The sequence below is a fragment of the Staurois parvus genome, unplaced genomic scaffold (genome assembly GCF_062004578.1).
Source record: "Staurois parvus isolate SC_StPar_1 unplaced genomic scaffold, SC_StPar_1.0 ptg000006l, whole genome shotgun sequence".
Lineage (NCBI taxonomy): Eukaryota > Metazoa > Chordata > Amphibia > Anura > Ranidae > Staurois > Staurois parvus.
In genome coordinates, this window is record NW_028317802.1 from 11605271 (window position 1) to 11623838 (window position 18568).

General features: G+C 40.4%; 1 protein-coding gene across 3 annotated transcripts in view; it reads right to left on the bottom strand.

The window, feature by feature from the left end:
• Positions 1-2038: 2038 nt before the first annotated feature.
• Positions 2039-18568, bottom strand: part of LOC149474340 (protocadherin-10-like) — a 136968-nt gene continuing 120438 nt past the window's right edge. For 2 of the 3 annotated variants that reach the window (XM_089660887.1, XM_089660911.1), the window contains exon 4: positions 2039-3081. In XM_089660887.1, coding sequence (XP_089517013.1) covers positions 2828-3081 — 254 coding nt within the window. In that variant the 3' untranslated portion in view covers positions 2039-2827. The remainder of the gene's footprint in view (positions 3082-18568) is intronic. The other variant, XM_089660976.1, reaches the window with a different exon arrangement.

An 18568-nucleotide genomic window follows, 5' to 3' on the forward strand; every position in this document is an offset into this window, starting at 1 on the left:
TCTATAATTTTCTCCCTCTTAATGCTTCAGGAAGTGTAATAAAGGGGTGTAACCAATGGAAGTATGCATTTTCATTCATAATTATGTGGGGGGTTTTTTCATTCAAAGAGTAAAATATTTATAGACACATAATTTGGGGCATATCAAGTGGAATTGCAGAAAAAAAAACACAATAATTTAATTGGATTTTGCTTTAATTAAAAATAATGTAATATACTGTATTATGTAAACCTGGTATAAGTACCATCCTTGATATTCGCTTCCCATAGCCTCTTGGACGCAGTATACAGAATAAAAGAGGAAGAACCAGCACTGGAATCTGTTTAGACCGTATTGCATTGCTCATAGTAGTCAATGGAAGCTTTATTACAAGATAGCTTCATTGTGATTCTGCTCCTCGATTGCCTAACCAGCAGGCTGAGGTTGTAAAAGGGAGAGGTGGGGGAATGAGCAAGGAAGCAGAACTTTGGCAGCCATTTTCATCTATGACCATCCATTTAATAGTTGAAGACCACAAGTTCAAAGATGAGGTGGGCATTGGTTCATGAGATGTGAATGGCATGTTGATCTGTGCATATGAAGAGCACTTGCAGTTAAAATGGTAAGGCAGGACACATATTGATGTTATGAAGTTTGCCTGGAGTTTTGCTTCAAAATAAACCTGTGCTTTGCCCATGGCCCAGGCGAAGCAACAGGTTTGCTTTAACTACTTCCCCTCCGCTCTATAGCAGAAATACTGCTACAGGGCAGCAGGGGTGTGCAAAATCACATATATATATGTGATGTTGAAATTCTGGGCAGGGGGCGTGCGTGCGCTCTACCCATCCTGCCATTTGTGGCTGTCAATCACCGGGCCCCAGCCGGTGATTGCTCACCGGCACCCGGTGATCGCCAAATATCTCCAACCGGGGAGAGACTTGTATGTAAGCAATACAGATCTCTGTCCTGTCAGCTCCTGCACACTACTTTGTATGGCTTTGCATAGCAGAGCCATACAAAGCAGTGTGCTTATAGTGAAACACAGCACACAACCTCATAGTAAAACAGCACAGAGTTAACCCTTTGATCGCCCCACATGTTAACCCCTTCCTGATCAGTGCCGTTAGTACAGTGTCAGTGCTTTTTATTAGCACTGATCACTGTATTGGTGTCACTGGGGATGTCAGTGACAGCAAATCAGTTCCCCCCAGTGTCAGAATGCCCGCCACAGTCCCGCTATAAGTCGCTGATTGCCGCCATTACTAGTAAATTTATGACGTAATTTGATTTTTTACATTTTACTGGACATGTTTACTAGCAAAAAGGCAAATCTATTGTTTTTTGTTATTTAAAATTGTCGGTCTTTTTTTGTTTATAGTGCAAAAAATAAAATGCACAGGTGATCAAATATCACTGAAAGAAAGCTCTATTTGTGGATCTAAATTTCATTTGGGTGCAGTATCGCATGACTGCGCAATTGTCAGTTAAAGTAATGCAGCGCCGTATCGCAAAAAATGGCCTGGTCAGGAAGGGGGGTAATTCCTCTGGAAGGCAAGTGGTTAATCCACCCATCTGCTTCTTGGCTGAATCTCTATGAATCTCTTGGATGGAATCCCTGTGTTTGAGTCCCTAGTTTTGCATACTTGCTAACTATATTTATTATGAGGAATTCCTACAATTTCTGTTATTTTACATCACGCAGATTGCATCAGGAGATGCTAGAGTATACATATATGGGTGACATTTATCTGTAACTAAAATATATCATTTTGGTGGACTGAACCTTTAACTGTCCATTTACACTGCTGACTTATTATCCATTTAATTAGAGAAGAGCATGTCAGATGAAGCAGATTTCCAGGAAACCATTCTGAGATCAACCATTATTATCTCCAGACTGTACTGGGAAAAGACAAGTGACCTTATCAATGCTGGATCAGGATTTGACGCAGATCTCAGAGATTTTTGTAGGTTGGTTCATCTCTTTCTGCAACACTTGCATGCCTCTATTGGAAAGTCTTCGAAATGTCATCTGCACACAGTAACTTTAAACATCGCAGCGAGTGTAGTTTTCTTTAATACAAGTGTTAGTTTAAAAATAGCATATACATATATTTACACTTGTTTGGCGATTATTTGTGTTTCCATGTGAAGCAACAATGAATGTCTTTAGTTGATTATAGACTATATGTAAATGTGATTTGGACATATACACGCACTCTTCATTTGCTCTGCACAAACACACACGCTAGCCCGCCAAAAAAAAAAATGTATATATTCACTGAGTACATTCACATATTAACAATGAAAGACAGAACTGTCACTAAATGGAAATTGCCAAAGGCTGGAACTCAAAATGACATTTCAGAAAGGATGTCCTCTCATTCACTCTCCAGTCCTCAAGGAAGTCTTTCGCTTGACTGCAGATAGAGAAAATTGCTTTTTACACACAGGCGACTTTCATTCGCACCCACATTGAATCTGTTTTACCAAATGAAATTGCATCCTGTCCATTTACCCAACACACTGCTTCACTGTCATTTATTTTCATTGTCTCTGTGTACGTTTCTTTTGCGCCTTCATTACCTCACCAAGTGTACTTTCATTTCAAGTGTTACAGATTAATTTTAGATCTCCTTGTCCCATTGCACTTTATAGATCGGGACCTGTCACCATTTGTGTTTTCAGAATTATCGCACACAAACAGACGTCAGGTAGGTGAGTTGAGACAGTGTTCTTGGCATAGTAATGACACAGTTTATTAACCGCTGAGGTCCCAGCTCTGCTCTTGAAGGTTGGCATCGGCTCTGTGGCTTACACTTTGGGATGTCTTTGTTTTGAGCCCAGCTCATTTTAGGTCATTGTTGATGATCATGTCATCGTGTACGTCACAACACGACGTGATTTTCCGTTTCTTTCCGAAGGTGGAAAAACTGTTTTTCTCTTCGTGATCCATATAGTGACCTTTGTTAGCTAATAGTGTCGGCGTCCCAGGAATATATACATTATGTTGATAGTCCAGGGATGGAACATGCTGTTGGAATGGTGCACCGTACTTGGGGCTCCAAACGCCATTTGATGTTGGAGGTGTCTTTTTTATGTCTGTAGATAAAGAAAATAATTTTGTTAAGGTGTCTTTACTAACAAAAGGGACAATTTGCACAGTTTGGAACTAGGGTTTAAGGAAAGATAGGTGACAGGTGAAGGGACATCAGTGATTCTTATAACAACCAATCAAAATTCAACTAGTATTTTTTACTAATAAACACTAGAAAACAAAAGCTAACACTTGATTGGTTGCTATAGACAACACAGCTTTTTTCTCATAAGTAATAGGTAGTACTGTGACTAACAGTAAGGAATTTTTCAAACAGTTGTACCTTGCAAAAACAGCTACGGACTTATGAAACATATAGTGGGAACACTAAAATGATATGTTTTGTGGCTCATTGTTTAGTACTATTGATATTGAAGAAGTGCCTGTGTACATCTATTTATTGTGTCTGGTAAATTTTGTAGTGTCTTACAGGGGCAGGGACTGAATTTGAATGATCCAATGTTCTCTATAAAACTTTGAAATATGTTGGCTATGTGAATTATATATTATACTAGTATAAAAATGAAAAAAAAAAGTGTGTATATTTCAAACACATTTTTCAATACCTCTACTAAAACTAAGTATATATACTGTAAAATCCTATTGTATCTCTCCCTCTCTGTCTTTATATGCAATATATATATATATATATATATATATACACACACACTTTGTGTGTGTATATAAGTATATACATAATATCAGGATACATTTATTTAAATGAATGCTATTCCACACAACTAAAATTTTAAATTGCTCTATTCCCTATATTTAAAGACACAACATACTTCTATACCACAGGTACCACCCCCTTTTCAGACAAAAAATACTCAGTGCCCCCCTGGAAATCTGCTTTCTTTAAATGAACAAAAAGAAAGATAGATTGTCAAATCTGTGTTCCTTTATGTATCTATATTTCTACCTACATCCTACAGGAAAGATGAGAGGAGATATACTTACCTGATCCTCTGCTCCTCTCTGCATAAATCCCGTCCCTGCAGCTCCTGCACGCCCACGCTCTTATGGTCTTGAGTCTTGACATCATCAAGCCCAGAGCAGCGTCCATAGCCCTGCTCTGGACGTGAGGATGCCAGAAACCATTCACCACTGGATAGTGTGGGAGCAACATTTGCCAGAGGAGTAGAGGTTCAGGTAAATATAAAGGTTTATCCTCTCCCCTGGACAAAATAAGCACTTAACCCCTGCAGTGCAGGCACAGCCCCACTGCAAGGGAAATTTTTTTTCTGCTCAGAGTTGGGCTTTAAGACCTGTTGGCAGACCTGACCACTGATCAGTTATAACTTGCATTTTGTGTTTATTTGGAAACTAAAATAATCACTACGACTTTAACTCTATGTTAAAATTTTCTTCCTTTCTTTCTTTGTGCTTCCAGCACCCCCTTATTTTTATTCAATGCCCCCCTCCCAATTGCAAACAAGGCTACTACCTCCCCTCTGGATCTTTCGTCCACTTTGGGAAGCACTATCCTATACCCACCCTTGAGAAATATGAGTTTAAAAACTGGTACCCCAAAGGGAACAATTTGTCATTAGCCACAGTAGGTTTGTGCCTACAGACTGCAAGCCTATAGAATGAGGTGTTTTTTTTTTTGACAAACATGTTTTTAACTTACCACCAATAGAAAAACATTTTCTCATATAAGTTTATGTACACAATATTATAATCTAATTAAACAACAAAATATTCTATAGAGCTGATTCTAACAGAAGGATACTGCTTTAGGCTTAGGTTGTGTGGCTATAGGGTCCGCCTGATGGAAATCTGACTCTGTAAAAAGTTCTTAACTTCACCAAATGCTAGTTAGGAACTTCTGACATAGACCACTGCAGATGAGGATAGGTGCTAAGCAGATAACATAGGCTGTAGTAAAAAAAAATATAGTCAGTCAGACGGCAAGACAAAGGAGGGGCCTGCGGCACAGACAATGTTGCTTCCCCTTCTTCATGCCAATTTACTGAGAGGTAGAGACAGATCCACTTTTAGAAAGAGAGATGAAGGAGACATCACTCCACCAGGGATTGACTGACCCGGGAGAGGCAAGAGCTATAGAAGCCTTGTTGGGAAATATATTCCATGGCCCAAATGCAGAGAAATAGTCTCACTATCTTATAATGGATTCAAATGTAAAAAAAATCTTGGCAGCTGATGTTTCGGGCCTGAAGCATTTTTATTGTTGCTTTATCACACCCAAGCACCCCACATAGGACACATTTATGGTAAATAGTACCCATGGCAAGCACTGAAATTGCACCCCTAACCAAACACCTGACACCCCAGTTCTGGCACACCTAGACACTTACATACACACTAAATCTGCTGGGCCTGTAAGCTTAGTGCAGAATAGGAAATGTACAGCACAGCATACAAAATGAGACAGTGTAGAAAATACCATATACAACAAGGTATATAGAAATAGGCAGTACAATAAGGTGTATAGAGTGAGGCAGAGCAGAAGAAAGAATGGAAAACCATGGCAAATAAATGCACCATAGTGGAATAGGAAAGGTAAAGTATGGCATATGGAATCAGGTGGTGTGGAATAGGGAACATATAGCATGGCATGTGGAACAGGGAAATAAAAGCATAGCATGTGGAATGAGGCAGTGTGGAATAGGGAATTTACAGCATGGCATATGGAATAGGGTAGTGTAGAATAGGGAATGTACAGCATGGCATATGTAATGGGGTAATGTGGATGTATAACATGGCGTGTGGAACAGGCAACATATAACTTGGCATTATGAATGAGCTGGAGCGTAAAAGGAAATGTACAGTATGGCGTATGAGATGAGGCAGTGTGGAATAGGGAAATGTACAGCATAGCATGTGGAATGAGGTTCTGTGAAATAGGGAACACACAGCATGGCATGTGGAATGAGGTTCTGTGGAATGGGGAACATACAGCATGGCATGTGAAATGAGGTTCTATGGAAAAGTGAACATACAGCATGGCATATGGAATAAGGCAGTGTAGAATAGGGAATGTACAGCATGGCATATGCAATGGGGTAATGTGGAGTAGGGAATGTATAACATGGCGTGTGGAACAGGGAGCTTACAGCATAGCATATGGCAAGATACAGTATGGAAAAGGAAATGTACAGTATTGCATATAGAATGAGGTGGTGACAGCCTATGAAAAAGGTACCAGGGGAATCTCATGGGCCCCCTACTGACCCCAGGCCCTCGGGCAACGCCCAAGTTTCCAAATGGTCAGTCCGCCCCTGGGCGGTGTGGAAAAGGCAACATATAACTTGGCATTATGAATGAGCTGGAGCGTAAAAGGAAATGTACAGTATGGCGTATGAGATGAGGCAGTGTGCAATAGGGAAATGTACAGCATAGCATGTGGAATGAGGTTCTGTGAAATAGGGAACACACAGCATGGCATGTGGAATGAGGTTCTGTGGAATGGGGAACATACAGCATGGCATGTGAAATGAGGTTCTATGGAATAGTGAACATACAGCATGGCATATGGAATAAGGCAGTGTAGAATAGGGAATGTATAGCATGTCATATAGAATGAGGTGGTGTGGAATTGGATACGTACAGCCAGGGCCGGTCATCCACTAGGCAAATTAGGCAGCTGCCAGAGTGCACTGCCACCTAGGGGCGTCTGGGCACAGCACAGGCTGGCAATCCCTCTGGGTGGCCTATGGACCTCTTGTATGAATTCTTCATTTCTCTGCAGAGTCCCCCTCTCCTCATACACAGGGAATGATGGTATTTCTGATTGCAGGGTTAACCCTATGTGAGTAGGATACTAGGGGTCCTATGTGTATGTGTAGTGCTGGGAGGCCACCTGTCCACACTAAAGACAAAGCCAGAACTCTGTACCCCAACAGGAGCTGTCAGAGCTGAGCCGAGCCTAGGAGGATGTCAGGTCATGGAGGTGACAGGAGGAGGACAATGGTTGCAGTGAGGGGAGAAGATGCTGATTGATCGTGTGGGACACCACCACGTCATGAATGATCCTTCATTCTTGGGGAGAGGAGGAGCGACAGATTGGGAGGAAGAAAGGACAGAGGAAATGCCAGGTGTCTGGACCAGTGTAGCAGCTGAGCTGACGCACCTTCCAGTGTTCCTCTCAGACTCAGTCCCTTACTGCAAGCTGGCCGGGGGCTGCTAGTCACTGCGGAGTTTTATAACTCTGTCTCTTTTTTTTTTTATTTGTTTCTCTTTCTGATTAGTTAATACAGTTAATTTATATTTGGTTAATATAAATTGTGTCTTTAATATTGGTGCTGGTGGCATCTTAGGGCATTTTTGCAAATGAAATGCAATTTAGCAGTTTCATATTTTGTTGATTTATTTTCTACTGTTTTTTAAAAGATTTTTTTTTTTGGGGGGGGTCACAAGTAGCTGGTCTTGCATAGGGAGCAAAATAGTCTAGCACTGGCATACAGCACTGTATACTGGATGAGCTGGATATGAATAAGAAACATACAGCGTGGCACATGTGATGAGGCAGTGTAGAACTGGGAATGTATAGCATAGCATATGGAATGATGTCATGTAGAACAGGGAATGTACAGCACTGCATATGGAATGAGGCTGTGTTTAATGGGAAACATACAGCATTGCATGTGGAATGAGGCGTGTGGAACAGGGATTGTATAACATGGTTTATGGAATGAGGAAGTATGGAATAGGGAACAAACCACATGACATATTGCATCAATCAGAGCTGGGCAAAGGAGTGAGTAGTGTAACTTCCTCTGCCCCAATTCCTTAGTTTACACGTGACAGCAGTGATTGGCTGCACAGTCTGTTGCAGAAGGTCTCTACTGATGGGACGTCTGAAACAGACATAGCTTAACTATAGGAGCAAACACTGCTACTGCACCCGAGTGGTATGGTGCCCCCTTCAAGTGGTGCCCAGGGCTCTTGCCCTGTTTGCCATTTGCCATACCCTAGAAATGCCACTGCGCACTGTCAGAACTATATAATGTTTAGTATGTGTATATAAATATATATATACACACACACACACACACACACACACACATTATATAGTTCTTTGATATGTTTTTAAGTTTCAGACTAGGTTATAAAATATATAAGCCATCATGCCTCTTAGTATTTTCAGCAGAAAGGTTGTTTGTATGTCACGGAGAGGGAATTGAAAATTTACATGTGTTAGTTAAGCAATTATGAGGCAATTATTACAAGATATGATTAGAACTACAGAAAGCCCAGTGATAATACAATCATTAATTATCCACAGGAATGTAATAGGTAACATGTTTACTCTGAGGCTGATTTAATTTTCTAAGGGAAGCTGATCTAAATTAAGAAAGGCTATCTAAATTAAAATTGTTTACATTAGAAAAAGAAGCCAGGAAGGCAATATAATTACTTACTGCAAGTACAGTACATGAAGGACTAATCTAAGCAACTTTCACTAAGACATGAATAATATCAGGGTCACTTCATGGGATTAAAAAGAGAATATTTAAGCAAATTCAGAATAAAAGGCTTTGGGAACAGTAAAAGCAGTCAACCATGAAATGTACTGTCTGTAAAGGCAGTCTTCGCAAGTTGTGCCTAATATAATCATCAATTTTTAAAAAGCGCAATAATAGTTATTTAAAAAGTCAGATGTGCACAAAGCAAATTTAAAGGACCACTATATAGCTATATGTAGCTACCGTAATTCATGTTATGATAGCATTTAATGTAAGATTTTTTTCTTATTTCACTTTATATATCTTTGTCCATTTTTAAACGTAAAGCAGCCCACCATAAGTGAGAGCAACAGAGGTTGGTAAACACTATACTAATGGTGTGTACGATATATCAGAGCAAGAAATTAAAGTGTACAGCATGGCTCTTCTTTTTTGGGGTCCTAAAAGTTTGATTTCTTTTGGAGATCTTACAGAAACTCTTAAAAGTAAAACTGTTAGAAACCTAGGCAAAGTGAACATAGGATGGAAAAATGCATTAGCATTGGTTACTTGAATGTCAGAACAGTCAGTAGATGCAGAGATAACAGCAACTGACATGAAATGCAAGCATTTACTTTTACTTCAAGGCTGTGTGCAGACCTTTGAGGTGTATTCCACTTGCACATCAATGTGTATTATGGTAAGGAACCCAATTAACGTGTTTTTTTTTCAACATTTTCGGTCTTTCATTTATTTAGAAGAAAAAATCCAGTGGTGACTAAATAAAACCAAACGAAAACTCTATTTGTGTGAAAAAAAATGATAAAAATGTAATATGGGTACAGTGTTGCATGACTGTACAATTGTTATCCAAACTGCAACAGCAATGAAAGCTGAAAATTGGTCTGGGCAGGTAGAGGGTGAAAGTGCCTGATACTGAAGTGGTTGAAATGGTTGTAAACCCATACGTATACCCAGTGAAGTGAGTGACCTCAGGTGATACAAGTTGTATCTGTTTATCTACAGCTCTTTTTCACCTACATCCATTCAAAGTGTAGAATTTACACTGGATTTCTCAGCTTTGAAAATCAGGGGTGGGTAGCTGAAGATACACACTGTACAAGAGTTATAAGATTTCTGAGAGCCGATTGGAGGGAAGGGACATGCCCTCCTCCACACAGCCAACAGGAACAGGGGTGAGGCTGTCAATTTGCTGGTGCTCACTCCCTTGTCAACACTGTTCTCTTGGTGTCATGAAAACTTGTGAGAAGTGACTCATGCAGATAGCAGAGAAATGAGGCAGCAGACGGAAATTACACTTAGTGCTCTGGGATGGGACAAGTACACACAATAAAGCCATATGCTTTGTTCATATTTCATGTCTGAGGTTTACAACCACGTTAATGCATCTATGCATTAAGATAAAAACAGTTCTGCATGTAGCTCACCCCTAGCCCCCACTAAATACATACCTGAGCCCAAACTTGATCCAGCAATGTGCACAAGAGCAGAGGAAGACTCTCTCTCCTCACTGGACAGAGAGGCAGCAGTGGGAGCTATTGGCTCCTTCTGCTGTCAATCACAGACAGTGAGGGGAGATCGGGAGAGGGACTGAGCCATGCTCTGTTTGTCAATAGATATGCTCGGCTCAGGAGTGAACATGCATGAGTGCCCCCATAGCATGTGGCTTGCTATGGGAGCACTCGGCAAGGGGAAGGAGCCAGGAGTACAGGCAGGGAACTCAAGAAGAAAAGGGTTTTGCACAGAGCAGGTGAGCATGACATGTTTGTTATTTAACCATTTGCCGCCAGGTTCGTAAGTCGCACAGACCTCACAGCAGGCAGTTTTATACACAATCCAGTGGCTGCAGGAGTCTGCCTGTCAGGTGAAAGCAGTCGGCCAGCTGTACTGTTGCCCGACCACTTCTACAGTCCCCAATACCGGTGCCCCCCGAAAAAATGCAAAAATGGCTCTGGCAGTGAATGAGCTAAAAAAACCTTCCCACAGAATCACTTTAACCATTTGCTGCCTGCTAGCAGCACATTTACAAGTGGCACAGCCAGGCACCGTGACATACCCGCATGTCACGGTTAACCTCCATGGTTTTCAGGTGCATGTATGTGCGCCCCCTGTTGACCTGTGCTGTGAATGAATACAGTATAAGTTTGGCAGCAGATTGCAGCCAATGATTTTGGCTGTACTCCTATTGATCGGCTGTAGTCAATCACAGCACAGAATTCTGTGTTTACAAACATACAGAACACCAAACAGAACAACTATGTGTTTCTTCTCCCTGAAATCGACTCTGAGTTCAGAGAGCAAAGACAGACAAATCCTGTAATTAAAAGCAACACAATTACACTTGCTAAGCACAAACTTAATCCCTTGATTGCCCTTCTGATCATCCCTGTTACCCATTAGTGTCATTAGTACAGTGTACAGTATTAACTCTGATCACTGTATTAGTGCCACTAGTGACATCAGTGTCAGTTAGTGTCCCTCCCAGCCAGTGTCAGTTAGTGCCAGATTGCTCACCACACTATCACACTATGTGGGGGATTTACTAAAATGGGTGCACTCAGAATCTGGTGCAGCTGTCAATGGTAGCCAATCAGTTTCTAACTTCTGCTTGTTCAATTAAGCTTTGACAATAAAACTTGGAAGCTGATCTCAGAGTTGTACCAGATTTTGCACCATGCAGTCTTAGTAAATAATCCCTTATGTACCACTGATCACCACATTTACTTGTATAGCGTTTATAGCTGCATATATTCCAATATATATATATATATATATATATATATATATATATGTACACACATACACCATAGTTTGTAGACTATAACTTTCACACAAACCAATTAATATACAGGTGAAACTCAAAAAATTAGAATATCGTGCAAAAGTTCATTTATTTCAGTAATGCAACTTAAAAGGTGAAACTAATATATGAGATAGACTCATTACATGCAAAGCAAGATAGTTCAAGCCGTGATTTGTCATAATTGTAATGATTACGGCTTACAGCTCATGAAAACCCCAAATCCACAATCTCAGAAAATTAGAATATTACATGCAATCAATAAAACAAGGATTGTACATAGAACAATATCGGACCTCTGAAAAGTCGAAGCATGCTCATGTACTCAGTACTTGGTTTGGGCCCCTTTTGCAGCAATTACTGCCTCAATGCGGCATGTCATGGAAGTTTTTAACTTGTGGCACTGCTGAGGTGTTATGGAAGACCAGGATGCTTCAATAGAGACCTTCAGCTCTTCTGCATTGTTCGGTCTCATGTCTCTCATCTTTCTCTTGGCAATGCCCCATAGATTCTCTATGGGGTTCAGGTCAGACGGGTTTGCTGGCCAATCAAGCACAGTAATCCCACGGTCATTGAACCAGGTTTTGGTGCTTTTGGCAGTGTGGGCAGGTGCCAAGTCCTGCTGGAAAATTAAGTCAGCATCCCCATAAAGCTCGTCTGCAGAAGGAAGCATGAAGTGCTCCAAAATCTCCTGGTAGACAGCTGCGTTGAGCCTGGACTTAATGAAGCACAGTGGACCAACACCAGCAGATGACATGGCTCCCCAAATGAACACAGACTGTGGAAACTTCACACTGGACTTCAAGCATCTTGCAGTGTGTGCCTCTCCATTCTTCCTCCATACTCTGGGTCCTTGGTTTTCAAATGAGATGCAAAAGTTGCTCTCATCAGAAAAGAGGAATTTGGACCACTGAGCAACAGACCAGGTCTGTTTTTCTTTAGCCCAGGTAAGACGCTTCTGACGTTGTTTGTTGTTCAGGAGCGGCTTGACAAGAGGAATAGGACATTTGAAGCCCATGTCCAGGATCTGTCTGTGTGTGGTGGCTCTTGATGCACTAACTCCAGCCTCAGTCCACTCCTTGTGAAAGTCCCCAACACTTTTGAATTACCTTTTCCTGACAATCCTCTCCAGGCTGCGGTCATCCCTGCTGCTTGTGCACCTTTCTCTTCCACACTTTTCCCTTCCACATAACTTTCTATTAATGTACTTTGATACAGCACTTTGGGAATATCCAACTTCATTTGCAATTACCTTTTGAGGCTTTCCCTCCTTATGGAGGGTGTCAATGATGGTTTTCTGCACAACTGTCAGGTCAGCAGTCTTTCCCATGATTGCGATTCCTACTGAACCAGTCTGAGAGACCATTTAAAGGCTCAGGAACCCTTTGTAGGTGTTATGGCTTAATTAGCTGATTAGAGTGGGACACTTTGAGCCTAGACTATTGCACCTTTTCACTATATTCTAATTTTCTGAGATTGTGGATTTGGGGTTTTCATGAGCTGTAAGCCATAATCATCACAATTATGACAAATCACAGCTTGAACTATCTTGCTTTGTATGTAATGAGTCTATCTCATATATTAGTTTCACCTTTTAAGTTGCATTACTGAAATAAATGAACTTTTGCATGATATTCTAATTTTTCGAGTTTCATCTGTCCACTTAGTGAGGTTTTTTTTTTACCAAAAATATGTAGCAGAATACATTTTGGCCTAAATTTATTAAGAATTTAGATTTTATTGGATATGTTTTATAACAGAACTTAGAAGATATAGTTTGGTTCTGTTTTTTTTTTAATTTTCGACTTTTTTTAAATTACACAATATAAAAAAAAATCCAGTGGTGATCAAATACCACCAAAAGAATGCTCTATATGTGTGAAAAAATAATATAAATTCCATTTAGGTAGAGTGTTGCTTGACAAAGCAACTGCTAGTTAAAATAGCACAATGCTGATTAGCAAGAAAATGCCCTGACCGTGAAGGGGATCAAACGTTCTGGAGTTTAAGTGGTTAACATGCATTTATCATTAAATGTAGTCCTTGATGGCACATTGTTACATCATATGATCAGTTTGAATCACGTGGGTTTGCAACACATGTGTTTAAAAGGAATTGAAACCTTGCACTTTGCCTTCCTAAATAATTGAAAAACCACTAGAAATAATAGACTAACAATTGATAAAACCATATAAAAGGCATTTTACGTTCAGGGGTTTTCCATGACCTCCAGTAATTTTGCCAATGCATGTCCCCTATTCTGTTTCACAAAGCAGCTTCTGTTTCATATAAGTTACTTGCTTTCAAGATAGAATGCTTTAAAACGATAACTTTAACCCTCTGTTGTCTGAAAACCCAGAAGCACATTGTGTTTGTGCATGCTGAACGTAGATCTGGCAATGATGAAGCTAAGCAACAAGAGCAGACAAATGAAGTGTAAAGCACATCCCTTGCAGCAATCGAGGGATCATTCAAAGTCACATTTCTATGTGACAAAATTTAGGAGTATTGTAATGTTTAGAGGTGGCAAAGCAAACAAAAATATAATAATGAAAAGATGCAAGTAAGGTATACATTGGTCATTGCTTTTTTGATTGCTTTTTTTACTTGTATATGGTGCTGTGCCTGCATACAGCTACCAATCAGAGGGTCTACATCTGGACTGAATGGCATTGTATAGGCTACAGTGATTGGGTCTGATTAGTGATCAGACCTTTACAAGTTTATATCCCAAAATTTGTCCGACATGGAAAAAAGGAATAGAAAAACATGTTAAATTAGAATTTATTGAAGAGATTCCATGATTTATCAAACATTATAGAGAATTGTGATTTGTCATCACTAAAGACTGAGCTGTCATTTTTTCGTAATTTCCTATTTTGCTTTTCCTAAGCCCTGACCACATACTGCTTGCTACTCAGAAGAAAGAAATTTGCACCGTGGTTAAAAGAAGAGCCCTTCTTTTAGCCTGTGCAAGCATGTAATGCCAAGTGTCCTTTGCAGCATATGTGAGAATTAATCAGCCCTCATAATGGGGTTGATTTACAAATAGCAAAAAGGCTGTTAATTTTGCAGGGGAATTTTCCTTTATTCACTAAGAATGAGGTGAAGCTCTGCTGATTTTCATCATTCAATCATGTGCATGCAATATATGATTAGGTATTCTTTGCAAAGTGGATTTTACTACATTCACTAAGCTAAGGGAAAAGTCATGCACAGTGAAAAATACCATGCAAAATTAACAGTTTTATTTGCCTTTAGTAAATCAACTGCATTGTCTATGCTATAGAGCCTTTCAGTTACCCAACGTTTTATCTGTGGCTAGTGATGGGCCTAACACCCCCCTGTTAAGTTTGCGGTCGAAAATTTAAATCTACCGAAAGTACGACCACGAACTTTGAACAGGGACAATTCACTAAGCGGTATCTTACCACATCCGAGTATGGGGTAAGGTACTGCTCAGCTACTAAAATACCACATGCGTTATATTACTAAGTTATGAGATATTTTAATAGTGAAGACATTCTTTAATGTTTCAGCTGTCAATGGGGTTCCCCGCTGACAGCTGAATGTAAAAAGAAAGAAAAAAAAGAAGCCACCATTGCTTGGCAATTAAAAAACCTTTTTAAAAATGGCATGGTTCCCCTCCCATCCATACCAAGCCCTTTGGGTCTAGTATGGATTTTGAGGTGAACCCCCACGCCAAAAATGTTTTTTAATGATGTGGGGGCTCCTCAAAACCTATAACAGACCCTTATTCCAGCATGCAGCCCGGCAGGTCAGGAAAGGGGGGGACCATACCAGGCCACATGCCCTCAACATGTGGGAGGGTTCTTTGAGGCAGGAGGACAACGGCCTCATCCCCACAACCACTGCCAGTGGTTGTGGGGGTCTGCGGGCGGGGGGCTTTAACAAGGGATCCCCAGATCCTGCTCCCCCCCAGGTGAGTGAATATGGGGTACATGGTACCCACAACCATTCACAAAAAAAGGGTAGTGTAAAAATGACAGGAGACAGTCTTTGACAAGTCCTTTATTAACCACTTCCCGACCGGCCGTTGCATATAAACGGCCGGACGGTGGCACTGCAGGGTCGGGTGACCGTTTATAAACGGCCTCCCCGCACCCTGCTTGTGCGCGCTCCTTGGGAGCGCGCAGCACCGCGATCTGGTGCCCGCTGTGTCCTCCGGACACAGTGAAACACCGATTGTCGGACGGGACCTCTGTACGAGGTCCCGATCATGTGATCACTGATTGGCCAATCAGTGATCACATGCAAAGTAGTAAGCAAGATGTCACTTGTGACATCATCGCTTACTACGTGTGAAATCTGTGAATGATCACAGAGGTCACATGGTACAAGGCTATTCACAACAGCCTTGTACCATGTGACAAGCTGTGACCAATCACAGTTCACTCAGTACTTCTCAATGAGTGCAAGAATGCACACAGAGAGAAAGAGAAATGATTGCTTTTACATCCTATATGGGTGTAAAAGCAATCAGTGTAAAAAAAAAAAAAAAATCTTCATCACCCCCCACAAGTAGTACAGTGTCACCATGGTGACACTGTACTGCTAGGGTGACAGTATGTAAAAAAATAAAATAAAATAAAAAATAATAATATAAAAAAAATAAAATAAAAATGTAAAAAAAAATGTTTAAAAATTATACTTTTTGGTTATAAACTAATTTGGATTTTTTTTTTACTAAAAAGATAACAGAATAAATTTTGGCCAAGATTTATGATGAAATATTATTTATTTGCAAAATTTTATTTAAAAAAACACTTTTTTTCAAAATTTTTGGACTTTTTCATTTACATAGCAAAAAAAATAAAAATCCCAGCGGTGAATAAATACCACCAAAATAAAGCTTTATCTGTATCAAAAAAATGGTAAAAAATTCATTTGGGTACAGTGTTGCATGACCGCGCAATTGTCATTCAAAGTGTGATAGCGTTGAAAGCTGAAAATTGCCCTGGTCAGGAAGGGGGTAAAAGTGTCCGGTCTGGAAGTGGTTAAAAACAAAAATGTAAAAAATGTCCCCCAAAGTAGATCCAACTTCAATCACGATGCCCGCTGCCACCGCTGACCCAAAAAAATGGCCCATGTTCGAGTCAAACTTATGATCACAAACATACCGCCCGGGCAACGAAGGAGTGGCTTCGTAAGAAGCATTTCAAGGTCCTGGAGTGGCCTAGCCAGTCTCCAGATCTCAACCCCATTGAAAACCTTTGGAGGGAGTTGAAAGTCCGTGTTGCCCAGCGACAGCCCCAAAACATCACTGCTCTAGCGGAGATTTGCATGGAGGAATGGGCCAACATACCAGCAACAGTGTGTGCCAACCTTGTGAAGACTTACAGGAAACATTTGACCTCTGACATTGCCAACAAAGGATATATAACAAAGTATTGCGATGAACTTTTGATATTGACCAAATACTTATTTTCCACCATAATTTGCAAATAAATTCTTTCCAAATCAGCCAATGTGATTGTCTGGATTTTTTTTCTCATTTTGTCTCTCATAGTTGAGGTCTACCTATGATGCCAATTACAGGCCTCTCTCATCTTTTTAAGTGGGAGAACTTGCACAATTGGTGGCTGACTAAATACTTTTTTGCCCCACTGTAATTGTATTATATTCAACTTTTATATTCAACCTTTTAATTAATAACATGAATTTAAATGAATGTGAATCTAAAAATACAATCCAGTAATGTAAAATACTTTTGTTGAAAGTAACACACAAAAATGTGATAGAAAACAAAATGAAATATATATATGTAAAATTAAAAACTTAAGTAGAGATGTTTTTGCATTGAAGTCAATGGGGGGGGGGTTGCATTGGAGTCAATGAGACGTGATTTTGCATTAGTCAATAGAAGGCAATTTTGCATTGAAGTCAATAGGGGTGGCGTTTTTACACTGGAGTCAATGGGACACGATTTCGCATTGGAGTCAATAGGACACAATTGTGCACTGAAGTCAATGAAATTATCAGCACTTTTATATTTCTATTAGCAAAACACAGATAGCCCTATTTTTGGCTGATAGATTTTGGTGGCCAATATCTGATGTCGGAGCATCTCTACCACTTGACCATTCAAACAGACAAGCCCAGAAGGAAGAACGGGTGAAGATGGAAGCCCTGTCAGTGGTGACAGCGTGCCACTGGAGGTCTTAATTTTAAGGTAAGTCTTTCGTAATGTGCTAGTACTACATTAACTTGCAAGAACCAGATTTTGCAAGAACTCTGATGCAGTCACATGATTCAGCAGCTCTGGCATCCCTATGTAAAGGATCGGTCAAGACATTGCATCACCCCCATTGTCAGTGCTCCATACAAGGGAGTCATAACTGCTCAATCATGTGTAATAAAAAAGGTATTTATACAGTTCTTTATAATACAGGTTATACAGCATAGGTAGGAGCATTTTTAAGATTAGTTGTAATAGCCTTATTTTCTACTTTTTTTCCCAAAAAGCACATTTATTACATTGACCAGCAGAGTCAATGTAAGCATTGAAGTGATTCTAAAGGCTTTTTTTTTAAATAACAAACATGTCTATACTTACCTACTGTATGCAGTGGTTTTGCACAGAGCAGCCTGGATCCTCCACTTCTGGAGTCACCCTCCGGCACTCCTGGCCCCTCCCTCCTGTCTGGTGACCCCACAGCAAGGATCTTGCTATGGGGGCACCCGCTGCTCCATGTATCCATTCACACATGGAGCAGCGGTTCGGCCCGCCCCTCTCTCTTCTCATTGGCTCACTGGCAGTGATTGACAGCAGTGGGAATCAATGGCTCCCACTTCTGTCTCAGCCAATGAGGAGAGGGAGTCCTGGGATAGCAGAAACTCCATTGCACATCGCTGGATCGAGAAAGGCTTAGGTGAGTATTGGGGAGGCTGGGGGGGGGGGTAGTAGACAGGAGCACCATAAATGGTGATAAATGGTGACATTAGATGGTGCCTGTTACGCAGCTGGGGGCTATTTTTTCACTTTAAAAATCATGATACATGGTTTGCTTTAGTATATATGATCAGTATATATGATACATTAATGCTGGAGACTGTGACAGGCTTAATGTAACTGGCTTAAAAACCTGCTAACATATTGAAGCAACCCTGTCTCCAAACTGAAACTATAAAAATAAAATGTGTCTGTAAAGAAGAAAGTAAACACCTACCTATTCTGATGTTTGCACCATCAAACACCACTATATAAGGGTTTGGTGGGTTTGTGACAAATCCAAAGAA